Here is a 19,264-nt window from a genome sequence, read left to right on the forward strand (position 1 = left end):
TTTGAGACAGAGTCTCACTCTGTCACCCAAGCTGGAGTGCAGTGGTGCAATCTCAGCTCAGTGCAACCTCCGCCTTCCAGGTTCAGGTGATTCTCCTGCCTCAGCCTGCCAAGTAGCTGGGATTACAGGTGTGCACCATCATGCCCAGCTAATTTTTGTATTTTTAGTAGAGATGAGGTCTTGCCACATTGGCCAGGCTGGCCTCGAACTCTTGGCCTCAAGTGATCTGCCCTTGTCGGCCTCCCAAAGTGCTGGGATTACAGGCATGAGCCACCGCACCCAGCATAATGGCCACTTATTTCTTAGCAAATCTCAACTATCTGCTAATAAATTTGGCAGATTTCTGTGTATCTGAGACACAGTCCAATACAGAGAAATTATAAACACCCTCCACTAAAATCTGGGCACTTTTCATGAGAGACTCTCCTCAGATGAAGTTACTCTTACTTTAGATCAACAGTTCTCAACCACATCAGATTCAATGTGCCCCTTCCATAAAATATTTTCCAACTTCTGCTTTACCACCCTGAAACAAAATAACAATATTCCTACAATTTCAAACAAATCCATATACCCTAAATAAGAGTGGAAAAGAGACATGAAAATGATTTATAATAACATATATTTCGACGTGGGGCAAAACTACACTAGAAAACTTAAGTAACTAGTAGCTGAATATATCTATGAATGCAGAGCTGCTTGTGATACAATTTTCCAAAACTGTAAACAATTCTTGGTCAAGTTGTGAACAAAACAATCTTCCTTCAATTCACATAACCGTTGCATGTGGAAACAGACTCAGTTAAAATTCAGTCTCAGTTAAAATCATGATGCAAGATGGAGGTTCCAGGCTTTGATAATTACAAATACTACATGAAAGTCAGGCAGATATTCTGAAATCATGCAAGACATGGGGACACTTTGTTCAGGACTGTCCCACACCTCTCTAGCCTTCACTCAACAAATGCAAGTTGTTAGCTCCAATCACTACAACAATCTAAAAAATGCCTTCCAGTTTCCCCTTGGAGGGCAACACCAAGCTGGACCCACCGCCTTAAACACAGTTCCGCTATCTATCCCAGTATAATGTAAACAAGCTTGGGAAGCATGAATTAGATCTCCAGTTCTGTTACCAATGACCTATGTGATCACCTTATGTGAGTTAACTTCTCTAAACCTCACTTTCCGTGGTACCAAAAGGCAATAAACGCTATCTGGCTTTTTAAGTTGTCAGAATGACTCAATGACACGTGTATAGCACATAGTAGGTGGTTTCCAACCCATGGCCTATTGAGATGTGAAAAAAGGCACTGTTCCAGGTAAATAGAAAGAAAGCAGCAAAAAGTAATCTAAATGTGGAAGAGGCAGAAGATATAATAAGCATACAAAATGAAACTTAACGCACAGCAGTCTAGGGACATTTCAGAGAGCAGCCAGCCATCCTACCTAGGTTGCCTTCAGCAACCCCTGAAGGCATTAATGTACTAGGATTGGCTGAAATAATTAATATTCACAATGATGACCTCCAAAGTAAAAAGGCAAGAAAGACATTTTTAAGAGACTTCCAATGTACGTGGCTGAAATTTTTTAAATCTGATGCCTAAAGAGTGACTGTATTTCACAAACATTATTCAAATTTTTATTGGACGTTTACTCTATCTGAGGCAAGATAGTTGGAAAACACAAAGAAATCTAATACACCATGTCTGTTCTCAAACATTTTACCATTCAGTACATTAGACATGGTAGAGGCAGAATGACACAGATAAGAAATAGAAATTCAAGTAATAAATTATGAGAGCACAGACAAAATTAGGAATAATTGTCCCTGAGGAAAACCAAGGATGTCTTCATGGCACAGGCCACTGAAAAATGAGAGTTCTGATAGGTACAGAATGGGGAGCAAAGTGTTAAGGGAAAAACAAAATCTGGGCAAAAGCACTGAGCATGAAAATACAGGTTGGCTGAGAGAAGAGAGGTAGGGAACGGGTACATTAGGAGTTGGGGGTGAAAGTAGTAAAAGTAAAGGCTGTAAAGCTATTTCAGGATCTTTCATGAAGGGATCTGAATGATATTCAAATTCATTTGAGTTTTATTGAACCAGAGAGTTCGCCAAAAAACTGGTGCTTATGCAGCACACCTGATCCTCAAATAATGCTGAATAATGGCCAAAAATAAAAGATTCAGAGTAAATGCAAATTATTACTCAAATTCCTGAAATAAAAAGTCTTGACATGAATTAATAAGCCAAAAGAACCTAACCCAAGAGTAGAAAGTAGCTTCTGAGCTTGTTTCTTAAATAATGAAATATTACCCAATTTATTGACTGAGAACTGAAAATAATTTAGGATAATCTGTTGTGTCCTTTGATTGTCTTCCATGCAAGTCAGAGTATTTCCTAAACATATTATTTAGCAGTGCCTCACATCACCCTTGAAAGGCAAGAGACAGACTACAGTATTATTGTCCCCTTTTTATCACAGGGAAATTGAGGAACAAGAAGACAAAATTACAGTATGGTCACAAAAGCCATCATATTTTCTAGGACTTTAATTAAAGGCTCCAAGCCTACATTTCATCTTTTATTCTTCGCACCATCTGAATACTAGAATTATCTTTTACTATCGTCTTAACTGGAAAAAATAAAAATATCTAAACTTTAAGATCATTTTCTCAATTTGGTACTGTCACAAAAAAAAAAAAAAACAGTTTTAAAAGTCTACCCTTGAAATGATATTTGCAAGAACAGCAAGGTGTAAGCAGTAACCCAACCTCCAAAAAATACAGTTGTAAATCTTACAGCTGTAATATAGTTGTAAATCTTAAGACAGGTCAGGAATCCTAGACCCAGCCTTTACTTTGAACATCTGGCAGGCCTCAAGGAAATAATGGAGATTCGTGTCTGTAAACAGTCTTTGCAGATGCTCTGATGACAAGGTGCCCTAAGAGGCCCAGAACAGTGGTATCACTGCACCCACTACTGCAAACATGAAATCCTCCTCCGTCCCTCCCTGCATTGCACCACGAGACTCGAGGCACACACGGAGGCCTGTGCAAGAACCTCTCGACGTTTCCTTTAAAATGTGGTAATATAAGGACGCCTTTGGTGCTGGGCCTCCGTAAACACTGAGGATACCGGATGTGGCCAGGCACACCTCAAAGTCTTGGCTCTCCAAAACCAGGGCCTGGTCGAGAGTTTTATTGGACACCGAGTTCCTGCGAATATCTCACTTTTCACACAGGCACTGCCAATCCCTACCCTCCAGTACCCTTCCTCAGCCTCCTGCCCCACTCTCGCCGCGAGGTGGGCGTCCCAAAGAGCTAAGGAGGGTAAGGTTGGTTAGAGCGCGGGGGCCAAGGCCGCGGCAGCGAGGCCGTCCAGCGCGGGCTAGGGTCCCGCCAGCCCAGCCCTGGAGCCCGGCCGCCTGGCCCCGGCCCTGGCCCGGGCCAACGCGCCGCCGCCGCCGCCTATCAGCGGAGCGCAGGGGCGGGGCTGGCCGGCTAGGCTGCCGGGCCGGCGGGCGGGGGCGGGCGGGGGCGGGCGGGGGACCGACCGCCGCGCAGCCCAGGCCGCCGCGCGCACATACCGGGCCCGGCTCCCGAGGGCGCCAGCGCGGCCCCGGGGAGCGCGAGGAGCCGGCGAAGCGCGCGGCCTGCCGTTGGCGGCCTGGTCCGCAGCGCCCTGCGCCCACCCGCCCCGGACGTGGGGCCCAAGCCCCCGTGAAGATGGTGTCCTGGATGATCTCCAGAGCCGTGGTGTAAGTGCCTCTCACTGCGCCCTGCAGCCGGCGCGAGGCCCAGGGGAGCTGTGGGAAGGGGAAGGAGCCGAGAGGAAAGGGAAGGCCTGGGCCTGGGCCTGGGCGGGGACGGGGTAGCCCGGCCTCGGGCCTGCCGAGGGTCTGGGGGAGCCCTCGGCTTCCTCACCTTGGTCCACGTCGCTGCGGAGCTCCCTGCGACGGCCGAGGGCCTAGCTGCGGCGACTGCGGCTGCGACGGCGGCGGCGGCTGTGGCGCTGCTCGGCTGCGTGCGGTGCGGCGCCCCTGCTCCGGCGGCGCTGGGTGGGCAGGCGCTCAGGGCAGGCGGCGCGCGCTCCCCGCTCTTGCTCCCCGCGCAGCGCGGCACCGCCCTGCGGGCCCGGGAGCGGCGCGCCTCGCAGCTGCTCCCTGCGCAGGCTCCGCAGACGCCGAGCGCGGGAGGCTCCGTGATCCTCCCGAGGATGCGACGGCAGTGCCGAGCCTTTGTATCCCGCGGCTGATGCGTTGCGGTGTCTCTCTTGGCGGCTGATTGCCATTCGGTCACGTGTGGTAGGAGGAGAGATTTGTCTAAAAACCGGAGACCGCTCCCAGCCCAGGATCCCTGGGAAGGGTCCTAGTTTTCCCAAGATTTGCAGCTTACCGAGAAAGGTGACACCGGCTGCTCGCCCAGATCCCGGAATTCGGCCCTGTCTCGGCGGAAATATTTGCTAAGTGATTGAAAGGCTGCAGGTGCCTGTTGCCTTTGTTCAAATTATGAGTTCATTTCATTGTTCTCCTACCAACAAGTGCTACAGGTCTGTAAGAAAAAGAAATTCCTTGAGTTGGTGGTGTTAATCGTGTAAATGTATTTGAATACAGCTTAAACTGATTTTCTCTCATCTCCATTTTACCCCTCTCCCCGATTAAAAAAAAAGTCACCAAGTAAACAATGACGTAGTTACAGCTAGGGCCTATGAATTCATTATTCACCTCTGTAGTAGTGTTATCTCAGAAGGTTTCATAAAGGTATATGAAAAAATGTTTATGTGAGGGGGCAGGCTTCTCTGATAAGCTTTAGAATTTAGGAAAAATAACATTACCAGACTTTTTGTTAAAAGGAGCTAGATTTTCTGAGTTTGGGGTTTATTTTGTTTGAAAGTGAATTACTAGCCCTATTTAATCAGATTTGCAGCACAGCATTCAAAATTTTTCATTTGATTAAATCGCAAAGTTTCTAGTTTTAAAGCCTCAGAGCTTCCTGTGTTCCCCTGTACGAAACTAAAAATCAAGATATAAACAAAAGGATACCACAGATGCCTTCAGATTGTTTTTCAGCCTTTTCCTGGCCTCTCTTTTGAGTCTGTCATTTATCTAATTCAGGCATACCTTTCTTGACCTAGTAGATGTCTATCAACTGTTGTGTCCACACCTAGAAAATCAAGTGCCCTATTAAGAAGCTGTACTTTACAAAAAAAAAAAGCCTCTGGATTTCTTTGACCAGTTCTTCAGCTGACAGAAAATTGTGAAGCACTTTTAGACTTTTGTTTTTCATAATTGCCAATGAATATGAATGTCTGTTCTAGGTGCTACCTATAACACAAAGGTCAGTAACACGTAGTTGATCATGGGAATTGACAGTTTGGGTGCACAGATATCTGCAGTACAGGTCCAAATGTCAACTCTTGTAAAAGTTACACCCACTCTAATACCCAGTGTTGGACAAGGAAGGGATATCTGGTTGGAGAATCAGAAAAGGCAAGGGAGATTACGTTTCAGATGGGCCTTAAAGAATAGGCCCAGTAGAGTGGCTCACACCTGTAATCCTAGCACTTTGGGAGGCCAAGGAGGGAAGATTGTTTGATCGCAAGAGTTAGAGACCAGCCTGGGCAACATAGCGAGACCTTGTCTCCACAAAAAAAGAAAAATTTAATTAGCTAGTCACAGTAGCTCACACCTGTAATCCCAGCTACTCAGGGACTGAGGTAGGAGGATCGCTCAAATTCAGGAGGTCAAGGCTGCAGTGAGCCGTGATCGTGCCACTGCACTCCAGCCTGGGCCAAAGAGTGAGACTGTGCCTCAAAAAAGAAAAAAAACAAAAAAGAATGGACAGAATCTAGGCAGCCAAAGATGAAAAAGGAAAGGATTCCAGATACAGGGACCGGCGTGAGCCAAAGCCCAGAGGAGGAAAAGCCCAGATTAGTTACAGTGGGCGTGAGGGACTCAGGTGGGGAAAAAGCAAGCTGGAAAGGTAGCCTGGGGCCTGTTTTCAAGAAAGAAGGGGTAAATGTTATAAGGCAGCAACAGCTTTGCTTTGGAAGATTCTCTGCCCTTCTGTGAAATGATTGGCAATGGAGACCTGGAAGACAAGGAGACTCCTTAGGAGGCTCCCTAACTGGAGAGAGGGGATTAAAGCCTCTCTCCAGTTAAAGTACTTGAGCTACAGAATGTAAGGTTTGAGGCTAACGACAGGGAGCAATAATGTGAGGAAGAAAATGTCATGAAAAGAAATGTATTTCTCAAGTGTCAGGAACTGTTATTTTGTGAGCCGTGAACACATTAGCACATTAGAAAGCACACTTGTAGAGAATATAAACATCATTCTATTTTTCCTCTTTACTCAGTTTCTCTCTCTAAACATGAAAGAGCAATCACAGGATCTACACAAACTTGGAAACCTTTTTCACACCAGGAGGTAGAATTTACTTGATTCTTTCTAACCTACTGAGACAACCACCTCCTCCTGAGCAAGATCAGACCCTTCTCTCAACATGAACCTCTGGTAGCATGGGCAGGGAACCTCCATAACCAAAGCACCCTGTATGTAGAAGCACTTTGTCCCAAGATCCTGCACTTTAACACCAGAGAAATTAGCCCTGGACACCACTCTCTTTTTTTTTTTTTTTTTTTCTTTTTTGAGACAGAGTCTCTCTCTGTCGCCCATGCTGGAGTGCGGTGGTGTGATCTCAACTTACTGCAACCTCCACCTCCCAATTCAAGCAATTCTCATGTCTCATGACTCAACCTCCCAAGTAGCTGGGACTACAGGTGCACGCCACCACACCCGGCTAATTTTTTTGTATTTTTAGTAGAGACAGGGTTTCACCATATTGGCCAGGCTGGCCTTGAACTCCTAGCCTCAAGTGATCCGCCCACCTTCCTCGCTAAGTGCTAGAATTACAGCCATGAGCCACCGCACCTGGCCCTGGATACCACTGTTTACAGCTGTGTGGTCTTGGGCAGCATACTAAACCCTTCTGAGCTTCAGTCTTCTTGCCTTTAAGTCATTATAATAAATACCACACGAGACTGTTGTAAAGAAAATTAGCCGGGCGTGATGGCGCACACCTGTAGTCCTGGCTACTAGGGAAGCTGAGGGACTGGAATCACTTGAACCCTGGAGGCAAAGGTTGCAGTGAGCTGAGATCGTGCCACTGCACTCCAGCCTGGGCAACAGAGCAAGACTCTGTCTCAAAAAAAAAAAAAAAAAAGACTGTTGTAAAGATTAAATTAGTTTAACTAAAACGTGGAAGTGTGGTGCTTGGCATTGAGTGTGCACTTAAAACGTAATAGATATATAGATAGCTTTTTTATGAGGGAAGTGAGTAAAATGGTGTAGGAAGAAATATCACTGGATTGTTATCAAGAAACTTGGAATTCAGAACTGGCTTTGGTTACCTTAACCAGCTGAATGACCCTGAGGCAGTCTCTTGCTGATTATAGACCTTGGTTCTATTTCTTAGAAGAGGCAAAGGGACCTGATAACCACCAAGCTCTTTTGTCCAGCCTTAGCATTCTGTGATGATATGAAAGTATTTTTCCATTACTTACAGTCTGTTCAATCTCAGCTTGCTTTAACATCACAGGCAAGATTGACAGATTAGTTACTTTTTTTTTTTTTTTTTTTGAGACGGAGTTTTTCTCTTGGTGTACAGGCTAGAGTGCAGTGGCACGATCTTGGCTTACTGCAATTTCCGCCTCCCGGGTTCAAGCAGTTCTCCTGCCTCAGCCTCCCAAGTGGCTGGGATTACAGACATGTGCCACCATGCCCAGCTAATTTTTGTATTTTTAGTAGAGACGGGGTTTCACCACGTTGGCCAGTCTGGACTTGAACTCCTGACCTCAGGTGATCCTCCCACCTCAGCCTCCCAAAGTGCTGGGATTACAGGCATGAGTAGTTACCAATTTTTAAGGGATAGTAGTTTGAGATTACCAATGATGTTCCATTCATATATGATATCCACACCTCACCTTTTGAAACATGACTCTCATAAGTTGAGGGAAATTCCATTTTTTTCCCTAACTTTTCTTAATTTGTTTTTATGATCTAGCATTGTGATTAAGATCAAGATAAAAGCCAGATTGCCAAATTCAACTATTAACTCTGCCATTTATGCGTCATAACCTACCCCATGGGATTAAATACATTACTATAATGTAATGTCCATAGTCCAGCATCTGGCACATAGTAAGCATTCAGTAAATGCTAGTAGTAGTTATCAGAAAAAGGAAAAACATGCTCTTCTAAAATCCCAGCATGCTGAATGTTTGAAGTATCTTCAATATACATTTTTTGTTTGAATCACTTTGTGTGTAGGTAACATAATTTTAATTAGAGTATAGTAAAAATGTTATACTATTCTTTATTATATTGTAAGCATCTTCTATGTTGCTCTGAAATCTTATAAGCATCTTCTATGTTGCTCTGAAATCCTATTTAGTATCTTCTGTTTGATCAGGCCAGTATTATTTTCTTAGCCATTCATCTATTTGTATTTAATTTTACATTTAGATAATTTTAAATATTTCATTATTATAAGTAATGCTGAAATGCAATTATAATGCTATAATGGACATTATATATACTTCTTTTGAAGTACATACTTCTTTGGGATAAAAATACAAGAGGAATATTTCTGAGTCAAACACTGAATATTTTTATGATCATTGATATGAATTGCCAAATTGCTTTCCAAAAGAATATTAATATTTTACATGCTAGCAGCAATGTATGAGTACTTTCTTTATCACAATGTAGCCAGAATCGGAAGTTTTAATTTTTTAATACTTTACCAATAAATATAACATATCTCATTGTTTTCTTTTGTATTTTATTTATCAGCACAGTTGAATGCTTGTCCAGATTTTTATTAATTATATATATTGTGCTTACAGTATGTATATACTTTGCCCATTTATCTCTTGGTTATTTGATAATTTACTTGTTTTGTCTGAGCTTTTTACATAATAAAGGAATTAACCTTATGTGATATTTCATGCAAATGTGTTTCTCAATCTAATTTCAGATTTCTTTTAGATATTTTATTCTTGGTTGCATAGAGAGTTTATAGTTTTAATATAGTTCGCCTTGTTTGTTTTTTATTTTGTGATTTCTTTATCATTTCTAAATGTAAAATTAGATACTACAGATATTTGATAAGTACTACTTTCCTATGTAGAAGTGGATTAATTTGGAGACTTCCTTTTCAATTCTATATATCGATATTTCCCTTTTTTACAATGATAATACATTTTTGTTTTACCTTAGTTTAATTGTCTGGCAGTACTCTTAAAACCCGCAATTATTTTTCTCTGATTCTCTTCATTTATATTGGGTGCTATAATGGATGTCTTCAAAGGCTAAATTATACACCTTAAAAACCATACTTCAGCAGTTTTCCCCCTTCTTTTCAGCTTCATCTCTTTTTTCTTCTCTACTAGATCTTTCTCGATAGCATACCAACATGCTATTACTTCTCCCATCTTAAAAAAAAAACTCTTTTAATCTACTATACTTTTCATCTTATCACCCCATTTCCCTCTGTCTCTTTAGAGCAAAAATTCCTCAGAAGAATAGTCCAAGCCGGGCACAGTGGCTCTTGCTTGTAATCCCAACACTTTGGGAGGCTGATGCGTACAGATTACCTCAGCTCAGGAGTTCGAGACCAATCCAGGCAACCTGGTGAAACCCCATCTCTACAAAAAATACAAAAAACAAAAAAATTAGCTGGGCGTGGTGGTACATGCCTGTAATCCCGGCTACTGTGGATGCTGAAGTGGGAGAATCACTTGAGCCTGGGATGTTGAGGCTGCAGTGAGCCATGAGCATGCCACTGCACTCCAGCCTGGGAAACAGAGTGAGAACTTGTCTCAAAAAAAAAAAGAAAAATAATTTTTTTAAAAAAAGGATAGTCTATACACCATCTTCACTTTCTTTCCTTCAGGGTACTCTGGAACCCATACGTTTGTTTAGACTTTTCTCTCCTTCCACTCCACTGAAATTGCCCTTCTCAGATCAATAGTGACCGCCACTTGGCCAAACTGTTTGATCCTCATCTGACTTATCAGCAGCTTTTGATACAATTGCTCACTTTCTCCTTAAAGTATTTTCTTCACTTGGTTTCCAAGAAACCTTGCTTTTTTTTGGTTTTTTTTTTTTGTTTTTGTAACTCAACGGCCACTCCCTTCTCAGCCTACCTGGCACATTTCTCCATGTTCCTTGACTTCTTAAAGTTGTTAAAGTTGGCATGTCATGGGGATCAGTCCTTAGACCATTTTCTCTTTTCTATTTGTAGTCCTTTAAGGATTCCCATTAATTTACATCTCCAACCCAGATCTCTCTGCTGAACTCTGTGATCATATTTTCAGCTGCATTCTTTGCTCCACATGGAAACATCTGAAAGTCAGACTGAACTTAAGACATCCAAAACTAGGCTCTTGAGCTTCCTTCCCCATCTGGCTCCTCTGGCAGCTTTCCCCCACTCTGGTAATGCCAGCTCCACCTACTAGCAGCTCAGGCCAAAGACCTTGGGATCATACCATCCTTGATTCCTCTCTTTCTCTAGTTCCCTACATTGAATCCGCAAATCTTGTTGACTCTGCTTTCAAAATACATCCTGTACTCAGCACCTTTACATATACCATTCTAGTCCAAGCTAGCATCATCTCTGAAGTGTGTTGTAGTGGCATAGTGTCCTGTGTCTGCCCTTGTCCCTCCTCAACAGCAGCCAAAATAGTCCTGTTGAAACCCAAGTCAAGTCATGTGACTCGTCTGCTCACAACCCTCAGATGACTTCCTGCCTCACTCAGGAAAGCCAGGTCCTTATGATGGTCTACAAACAGGACATGATCTGGACTTTTTTCCATCTCAAACCTTTGTCTCTACCTGCCCGCTGCCATTATAACTCCAGCCACAGTGATCTCCAACACAGTGGAGATCTGTGATCTCCAGGTAAGACCTGAGAGCCTGGGCACTTGATGGCCCCTGCCTCAGTGCACTTCCCACAGATACCCTCCTGCCTCATTCCCTCGCTTCCTTCAGGTGTTCACTTTCTCAGTGACCCCAGCACTCCTGCTTTCCTTCCCCGCTCCGTTGTCTGTAGTATTTGGTACTTCACTTCTTTAATCTATCATCTGTCCTCTCCAACTAGTCTCCATGAGAGAAGTCTTTTCTCTAATATGTTCATTGCACACAAAAGAAGCTCAATAAATATTTTCCGCAGTAAGAGAATGAAAAAAATGAATGTGAACTATAAATCACAGAACTATTGATAGTAAATATTATGCCTCATGAATTTGGGGACTGCCTTTTTTTCCCTCCTCCAGAGCTTATTTCACAATTAATTTTTCTCATGAAAGCTGCAGTGAATGAATTATTTGGAAAGAGAGACTGAAAGGATCTCAGCATTGAATAAAGTTTTTTTCACTAATGAGCCTCTTTCCAGACACACTTATTCCAGATAGGGAAAAGAGAAAAGGCTCTGCATTTGTACTGTTACTAAAAACAATCTCTTTAAACCTTGGTAACCTAGCTAAAATTGTTTTGGAGATAGATAGGGAAGTAGGATTGGATACCTTAACAAATATAGGAAAGAAAACAGAATAATATGACTGGAAGTGAATGTCATTCTTTTATTTATTTAATTTATTTATTTATTTTAGAGACAGGGTTTCACTCTGTCATCCAGGCTGGAGTACAGTGCAGTGACATGATCCTGGTTCACTGGAGCCTCAAACTCCTGAGCTCAAGCAATCCTCCTACCTCAGCCTCCCAGGTAGCCAGGACTAGAGGCATGCACTACCACACCCAGCTAATTTTTTTATTTTACTTTTGTAGAGATGGGGGTCTTGCCATATTGCCCAGGCTGGTCTCCAACTCCTGGCCTCAAGCATTCCTACCACCTTGGCCTCCCAAAGTGCTGGGATTACAGCTGTGAGCCACTGCCCTGGCCATGAATGTGATTCTTTTTTTTTTTTTTTTTGAGACTGAGGAGTTTTGCTCTTGTTGCCCAGGCTGGAGTGCAATGGCGCAATCTCGGCTCAATGCAACCTCCACCTCCTGGGTTCAAGCAATTCTCCTACCTCAGCCTCCCGAGTAGCTGGGATTACAGGTGGCCACCACCATGCCCTGCTAATTTCTGTATTTTTAGTAGAGACAGGGTTTCACCATGTTGGCCAGGCTGGTCTTCAACTCCTGACCTCAGGTGATCCACCTGCCTTGGCCTCCTCAAGTGCTGGGATTACTAGCATGAGCCACTGCGCCCTGATGAATGTCATTTTTATATTCATCTTTGCTATAATATAGCAAGAGAATGTACCATTTGTTAGGGTATATGTTTGTTAAGTTTATGATAGGATTAATGAAAAACATCCTCATTTTTAAATCCTATGGAAGTTTGAAGGCAGTCACAATTATATGAGTGATATTTTTCTTCCTTTATATGTGCTTTAAATTTTTTAACTGGTTGTAAAATCTCAATGATAGCTAAAATATTTTCTTTCAATTAGGTTAAGGTAGATTTTGTCTTTACCATTTTTTATGAGATCCATTGTGAATAGCTTACATGTTCATGAGTTGTATCTAAGAATATGATACTTACATTGCTATTAGACAATGAGAAATCAGGTAAATAGGAACAATGATGTTTTCAAGAAATTAAAAGGTTGACATTTTAAAAATATATGTAGGAAATGCCCTGTAAGAGGTCATCTTTTCTGTCTTCTTTCATTAAGAAAGAAAACACATTCTAAACTATTGGGTCTTGTTTTCACTGCATGGGCTAGAACTTCCAACAAGATTCCTTTATTAGCCTGCATTTCAAAAACAATTTGCTTTTGTCCATTTTTTGTTACTGCTGCTCTGTTAGCTATTTCTTTTTCCACTATATTTTAAACCCTTTTAGGATGGAGATTTTTATATTCTGTACTTTCAGTATAGATGAAACTGTTCAAATAAATGGTACATTACAACAATAGTGGCATAAATGGGTATTTTAAATATCTTAAAAGATGTTATTGTTTTGATCATTTCATGGAAAAAGGTTACTGTTGATTCATAACAACATGAACTTATTTTTATGTCACTGATTACACATTTGCACTAAACTAATCCTTTCATACAACTTTTGAGGTAAATGAGAGGTTAAAGATAAAAATTTTTGTTATAAAATTGTTCATGTTTACAAAACTAACTGTTAAGGGTTTATGCATACTTACCCCTATTACTGAAGTAAATTTACCAGTTTCGGTCATGTTGTTATATTTACAGAGGCCACTATGACTGAAAATCAGGCGAGATGGCATACTCACTAAAATACTGTGAACAGGGAAAACAGTAGCAATCAGGATGGAATTATCCAACAGTGGTTAGAGATTATTTTATGTAATGAGCAGACCAGCTAACGTTAGAATGTTATATAGCCATTCATAATTATTTTCAAAGTACTTTTCATTTCATTTGAAGATGTTTTAACATATCACAGTTTCTTAACCTCAGCATTATTCATATTTTTGAGTGGATAATTCTCTGTTGTGGGAGACTCTCCTGTGCATTGTGGGATGTTTAGCAGCATCCACCAGTTGTGACAGCCAAAAATGGCTCCAGATATGGAATTGACATATGTCACCTAGTGGGCAAAACTGCCACTGGTTGGGAACCACTGTGTTAAGTAAAAAGGGAAGAAAAATATATATGGAGAGGGCATGAGGCTAAAAACTGTGCTATCTCATATGGTTACATGTGGCTATTTAAATGTAAATTAATTAAAAATTAAATTTCTCAATACACTAGCCACATTTCAAGTGCTCAGTAGCTATGTGAATGCTTATCTTATTCTGTGCTACCTTACTGGGCAGCATAAAAATAGAACGTTTTTATCATCGCAGAGTTCTGTTGAAGTGATCCTTTACGAGATATAGTCCGCTCAGCATCTCCACCTGAAAATGGCTGTGCTATTTTCTATTTGCTGCTTCTATGTATTTTATGAGAGAAATTCTATAATGATATTTGGAAATTCACAAGTATCTTAGGATAGCTCTGGCTTAAGAATATTCTATATAAAAATACTGTTGCTACTTGTAGAAAAGAAATTACTGTTGCTGATCAATCTGTCACAATCTTTATTATTTCAAAATTCCTATTTTCATGTTTACAGAGAATTTCTAAAAATTGATGAAAAATACTGATATAGTACACTTTGCAAATATTTTTATACTCATATATTCTGCACATCAGGTGTTATAATCCATATTTTTTAGCCTGTAAATGAAGTATGACTTACAAGTTATAGTTTTTCCTGGTCTTAGAATTGATTAAGACATTAGGATTAGAATACAGAGCTGAAGGTTATCACTATGTTGCTTTTCCTAACAATTAACAGTGTCATTGACTCTGCAGGATCAAAACTATCAAGGAAATCATAAAAGTAAAAGTCATAGGACAAATCTAAACAAAATAGGTTTATGCTAACCAATAATTCAAAACATAATCTTAGGAAATGTTCAGATATATTAATACCGAGAGCATTAACACTTTCAAGTAATGATGTGTTCATTTTAGGAAAGAATTATTCTCACCTATAAATAAAGAAATAAAGTGCTGTAATCCCAGCACTTTGGGAGGCCGAGGTGGGTGGATCATGAGGCCAGGAGATCAAGACCACCCTGGCTAACACGGTGAAACCCTGTCTCTACTAAAAATACAAAAAATTATCTGGGCGTGTTGGCGGGCGCCTGTAATCCCAGCTACTCGAAGGGAGGCAGAATGGCGTGAACCCAGGAGGCGGAGCTTGCAGTGAGCCAAGATCGCGCCACTGCACTCCAGCCTGGGCGATAGAGCGAGACTCCGTCAAAAAAAAAAAAAGAAAGAAAAGGAGAAAAAAAAAATTCAGGAGTTCCACACCAGCCTGGGCAACATGGTGAAACCCTGTCTCTACAAAAAGTACAAAAATTAGCCGGGCATGATGGCATGCGCCTGCAGTCCCAGCTACTCAGTACTCAGAAGGCTGAGGTGGAAGGATCCCTTGAGCCCAGGAGGTAAAGGCTCCAGTGAGCTAGGATCGTGCCACTGTACTCCAGCCTGGGCGACAGAGCGAGACCCTGTCTCATAAAAAAGAAGAGGAGAAAAAATGTCGAACAAACTAACTGTCTTACAGTCATCACATGGGGAAGGGGGACAGATTTTTCTGTTATTGTGAATCCAAGGTTAAAGGTAGGTCTTATAAGGAAGCCAGTTTTATTCCATATATTGAGGAAAACTTTATAACGTCTAAAATTGTTCAACTTTGAAACTGCCAACATCATGAGTGCAGTGTGTATACCATCACTAGAGGCATAAAGGCAGGGTAGAACCCTAGTTGAAGATCTTAAACTATACTGCTTGTATGCTTCCTGTGGAGGATCAGATATAAAATGTGGAATGCACTTTCACCAAAACTGTGAAGTGGGCAAACTGACTCTTGGAGAGGCCCACAGGAACAACAAGCCTAGTCATTCTTGAGTGTTGACATGAAGAAAGTGCAGATATGGAAATAAAATAGAATATTTGGTGATATTTGCCTAATGGATACCGTTATTGTCATGATCAGTTCTTCACTGGTTTGTGGCTGTGGTCTTTATTTTCTGCTTAGGAAGCTGATCAATCTCACTATTGCTGAACACACTTCCAAGTTGTTCATTCAGTCCTTTTTATTTGCATTATATTTTTGGTTATTAATTTTCATCAACCGTAGTTTTTTTCTGGTTTTCTGAAATATAGGGACCTTCTGTTTTAACTTCGTATACGTAAGTTAATTTTGTAAATAGAAATGATAATGGTTTTAGGATGTTTAATGGATCGTGAGTGAATGAAAGTACTCTTTAAAGATATACCTATATAAGTCCACATGAAAGAGCCTTGAAAGTATGTAAATCTTTTTTTTTTTTTTTTTTTTTTTTTTTTTTTTTTTTTGAGACGGAGTCTTGCTCTGTCTCCCAGGCTGGAGTGCAGTGGCGCGATCTCAGCTCACTGCAAGCTGCGCCTCCCGGGTTCAAGCAATTCTCCTACCTCAGCCTCCCGGGTAGATGGGGTTACAGGCGCCCACCACCATGCCAGCTAATTTTTGGTATTATTGGTAGAGACAAGGTTTCACCATGTTGGCCGGGCTGGTCTCAAAGTCCTGACCTCAGGTGATCTGCCCACCTCGGCCTCTCAAAGTGCTGGGATTGCAGACATGACCCACCGCGCCTGCCCTGGAAGTATGTAAATCTTAAAGAACCTGAAAATATTAAGGTGTGAAATAAAGTTATATGAGAAAAATAGTCAGAAAGTTCTGTGTAGAGATATTCTAAAAAAAAACCTGATCTTTCCTTGCTAAGTAAAAATGAGAAATTTAAATTGGAAATAAACTTTTTTGTCCACAAAGATTAAGCTTATTATGATGAAATAATTCTTAAGAATTTCTAGATGTTATATCTTGAAGTATTATTATTTTTTATTTTTTTATTTGTTTTTTAGAGACAGGGTCTCCCTCTGTTGCTCAGGCTAGAGTGCAGTGGCACAATCACTGTAGTTCACTGTAACCTCAAATCCCTGGGCTCCAGCGATCTTCCTGCTTCCACCTCCTAAGTAGCTAGAACTATAAGCACACACCACCACACCCAGCTAATTTTTTATATTTTGTAGAGATAGGGCCTTGTTATGTTGCCCAGACTGTTCTTAAACTTCTGGCCTCAAGTGGTCCTCCTTCCTTGGTCTCCCAAAGTGATGGAATTACAGGCGTGAGCCACTACAACCAGTTTTGAATATTTTATGTGGTAAATAGGATGGAAATACTGCCTTGTTTCAATTGGTTTCCTATAAGTTTAAGATACAGATGTATTGTCTCTGTGTAAATCTGTACCCAATTGCCTCAGATTTTTGCTGGTGACAAAGTCTTACAGTGCTTTAACTAAAATAGCTCACCTAAAACTAGGATCAGAAAAATATAGGATAGTAAGCCATTTAAAAAGTAATGGTTACAATAGAGACCTTGAGTTCCTGAATGACTGATAAATATAAAGGAAATACTGAAAATGAAATGACCTATAACCCTGCAAGTGACACTGCCTAGACACACTTTTTAAGTGTGTGATGAGGGCAGGAACTGTATGAGAAAGGAAAGCAGTCAGTTTTTCCTTTGAGGTCTAAAATTATGCTCTCCCACTGCAAAGTATGCCATCACTGTCACTTGGCTTCTCTTTTATTCTTTCCTCACCTTTATCTCTGGGTTTTTCTTTTTCCTTCATTCTCAATAAAAGTAGGAAGAGAATGGTATGGTCTCTGTCATGTGAAGAGAAATAATAATTTTTAAAGATTAGAAATATAATCTATTGTTTCAAAACTAACAGAAGAGAGGAAAGGAGGCTAAAGAGATACAGAAGGCCAAAATAAAGGGGTCAAGTAGGTGAGAGAGACATAAGGGGAAAAAAAGATGGTAGAAATGGGTTCAAATATATCAATAATAACAATAAATATCAACAGATTTTATCTTCCTGTTAAAAGACAGACTAAAATACTGGAAGGAAAAGAACTATAAAGTATAAAACATGATTGAAAGATAAAAGGATATCTGAATAAATGTATAGTTTATGTTAATGGGTCAATATTAATTAATGATTATCAGTTCATCTCCTAAAAAGTCTATAAATTTAATGGAATTCCAACAGGATTTTTATTGTTGTTTTCATGGAACCTGATAGGCTAATTACCTATAAAGTTCATATGAAAGAGCAAAAGCCCCAGAATCAAGAAGACAACTGTGAAGAATAAGGAATAAAAACTTCCACTATTACATGTCATGATTTATTATAATGTAGGAATTACAACCTTGTGGTATTGTTGCTGTGATTGACAGTAGACTTAATAGAACATGTAACAAATCCAGAAATTAACCCAAGCTTGCAAAGAATCTGATATGACAGTGGTAGAATTCAAAATCAATGGGAAAGTATACCTAACTTAATAAATAGTGTTGTGATAATTGGTTATCTCTCAGAAAAAAAAATTTAAAAATAAAGATCTTTACTACACAGCAGACTCAAAAATAAATCGTAAATGTATTATCTGCCCAAGTGTAAAAAGTACAGCACTTAAACTTTTGGAAGAAAAGGTAGGAGAATATCACAATTTGGTAGAGAAGAATTTTTCAGACCCTACAACAAACCATAGAGGAAGCAACAGATAACATTTGTCTACATGTTTTATAGCCTACCATGTATCTGATGCTCATTCTGCATCAGGCATTATTCTAAGCAGTTTCAAACTAATTTGTTTCTGTTTCACAACCATCTTCATGACACAGGTACTGCTGTTATGTTCATTTCACCAATGAGAAACCTCAGGCTTAGAAATGTGAAATAACTTCCCAAAGTGATCACACAGCTGCCAAGTAGTAAAGCTATATGGCAGTTGAGCTCCGGACATAGACCTTAATGTGCTATAATTTACACCTGTTATTTTAAATCCTCCTTGTTGAGATAGAATTTATATACAATAATTTCTATGTGTTTCATCAGATGTGTACACTCACGTGTATCATCACCCTATCAAGATTCAGTTATTATCCACAGTGGTGGTTGAATGTCCATTTCTATTACATTCACCATTCCTGATAATAATTTTATCTCTCTCTATGTGAAAAGTATCTAAATTATTTAAAATATCCTCAGGATATAGAATTTTAAAAGCTAATTAGAAACTCATATTGCTGTTTTCTCAATTCCTTTCTAACTTGGGGCAAGGAAGGAGGGTGCAATGGGAGAAGCCAGCACTAGGATTGTTGCCCAGTGAGAGTAAAAATGTCAACAGTTACATTGCTTAGATAACTAACAAAGTATAATAATCAGAAGATAAAAAGAATTCTTTAAAATCAGTAAGAAAAAAAGTTAACCTAAAAAGAAAAGTGGACAAATGAACTGGTATCTCATAGAAGAGGAAACCAATGGCAACTAGACATATAAAAAGATAGACAAAACTCATTAGTTTTCAAGAAAATGTAAATTACAACCACATTGAAATTCCATTTCACACTTACTAGATTGCAAAAATTAAGAAGTCTGAAAATACCAAGTGTTGGCAAAGATGTGTACAGCAACAGGATCCTTTTCATGATGCCAGTAGGAGAGTAAGATGCTGGAACTGCTTTGGAAAACAATTTGGCCCTAACTTATAGTGTTAATCACTCACATACCCTATAACCCAGCAATCCCACAACTAGCTATGTACCATCAAAGAAATT

The 19,264-nt window shown here is 40.3% G+C and overlaps 2 protein-coding genes across 8 annotated transcripts in view; one reads left to right on the top strand and one right to left on the bottom strand.

The window, feature by feature from the left end:
* The window catches only part of JMJD1C (jumonji domain containing 1C), a 354,297-nt gene extending 350,202 nt beyond the window's left edge, over positions 1-4,095 (bottom strand). For 2 of the 7 annotated variants that reach the window (XM_063781848.1, XM_063781843.1), the window contains exon 1: positions 3,925-4,047. The gene's annotated coding sequence lies outside the window, so the exon portion shown is untranslated. Of the gene's footprint in view, positions 1-3,924 lie in introns of all 7 variants that reach the window. The other 5 variants (XM_063781841.1, XM_054659659.2, XM_009458539.4 and 2 more) reach the window with 5 other exon arrangements.
* REEP3 (receptor accessory protein 3) overlaps positions 3,545-19,264 on the top strand; it is a 105,326-nt gene continuing 89,606 nt past the window's right edge. The window contains exon 1 of the mRNA XM_009458537.4: positions 3,545-3,758. Within this exon, the coding sequence (XP_009456812.2) occupies positions 3,727-3,758 (32 nt within the window). The 5' untranslated portion in view covers positions 3,545-3,726. The remainder of the gene's footprint in view (positions 3,759-19,264) is intronic.

This window comes from Pan troglodytes, chromosome 8 (genome assembly GCF_028858775.2).
Source record: "Pan troglodytes isolate AG18354 chromosome 8, NHGRI_mPanTro3-v2.0_pri, whole genome shotgun sequence".
NCBI classification, from domain to species: domain Eukaryota; kingdom Metazoa; phylum Chordata; class Mammalia; order Primates; family Hominidae; genus Pan; species Pan troglodytes.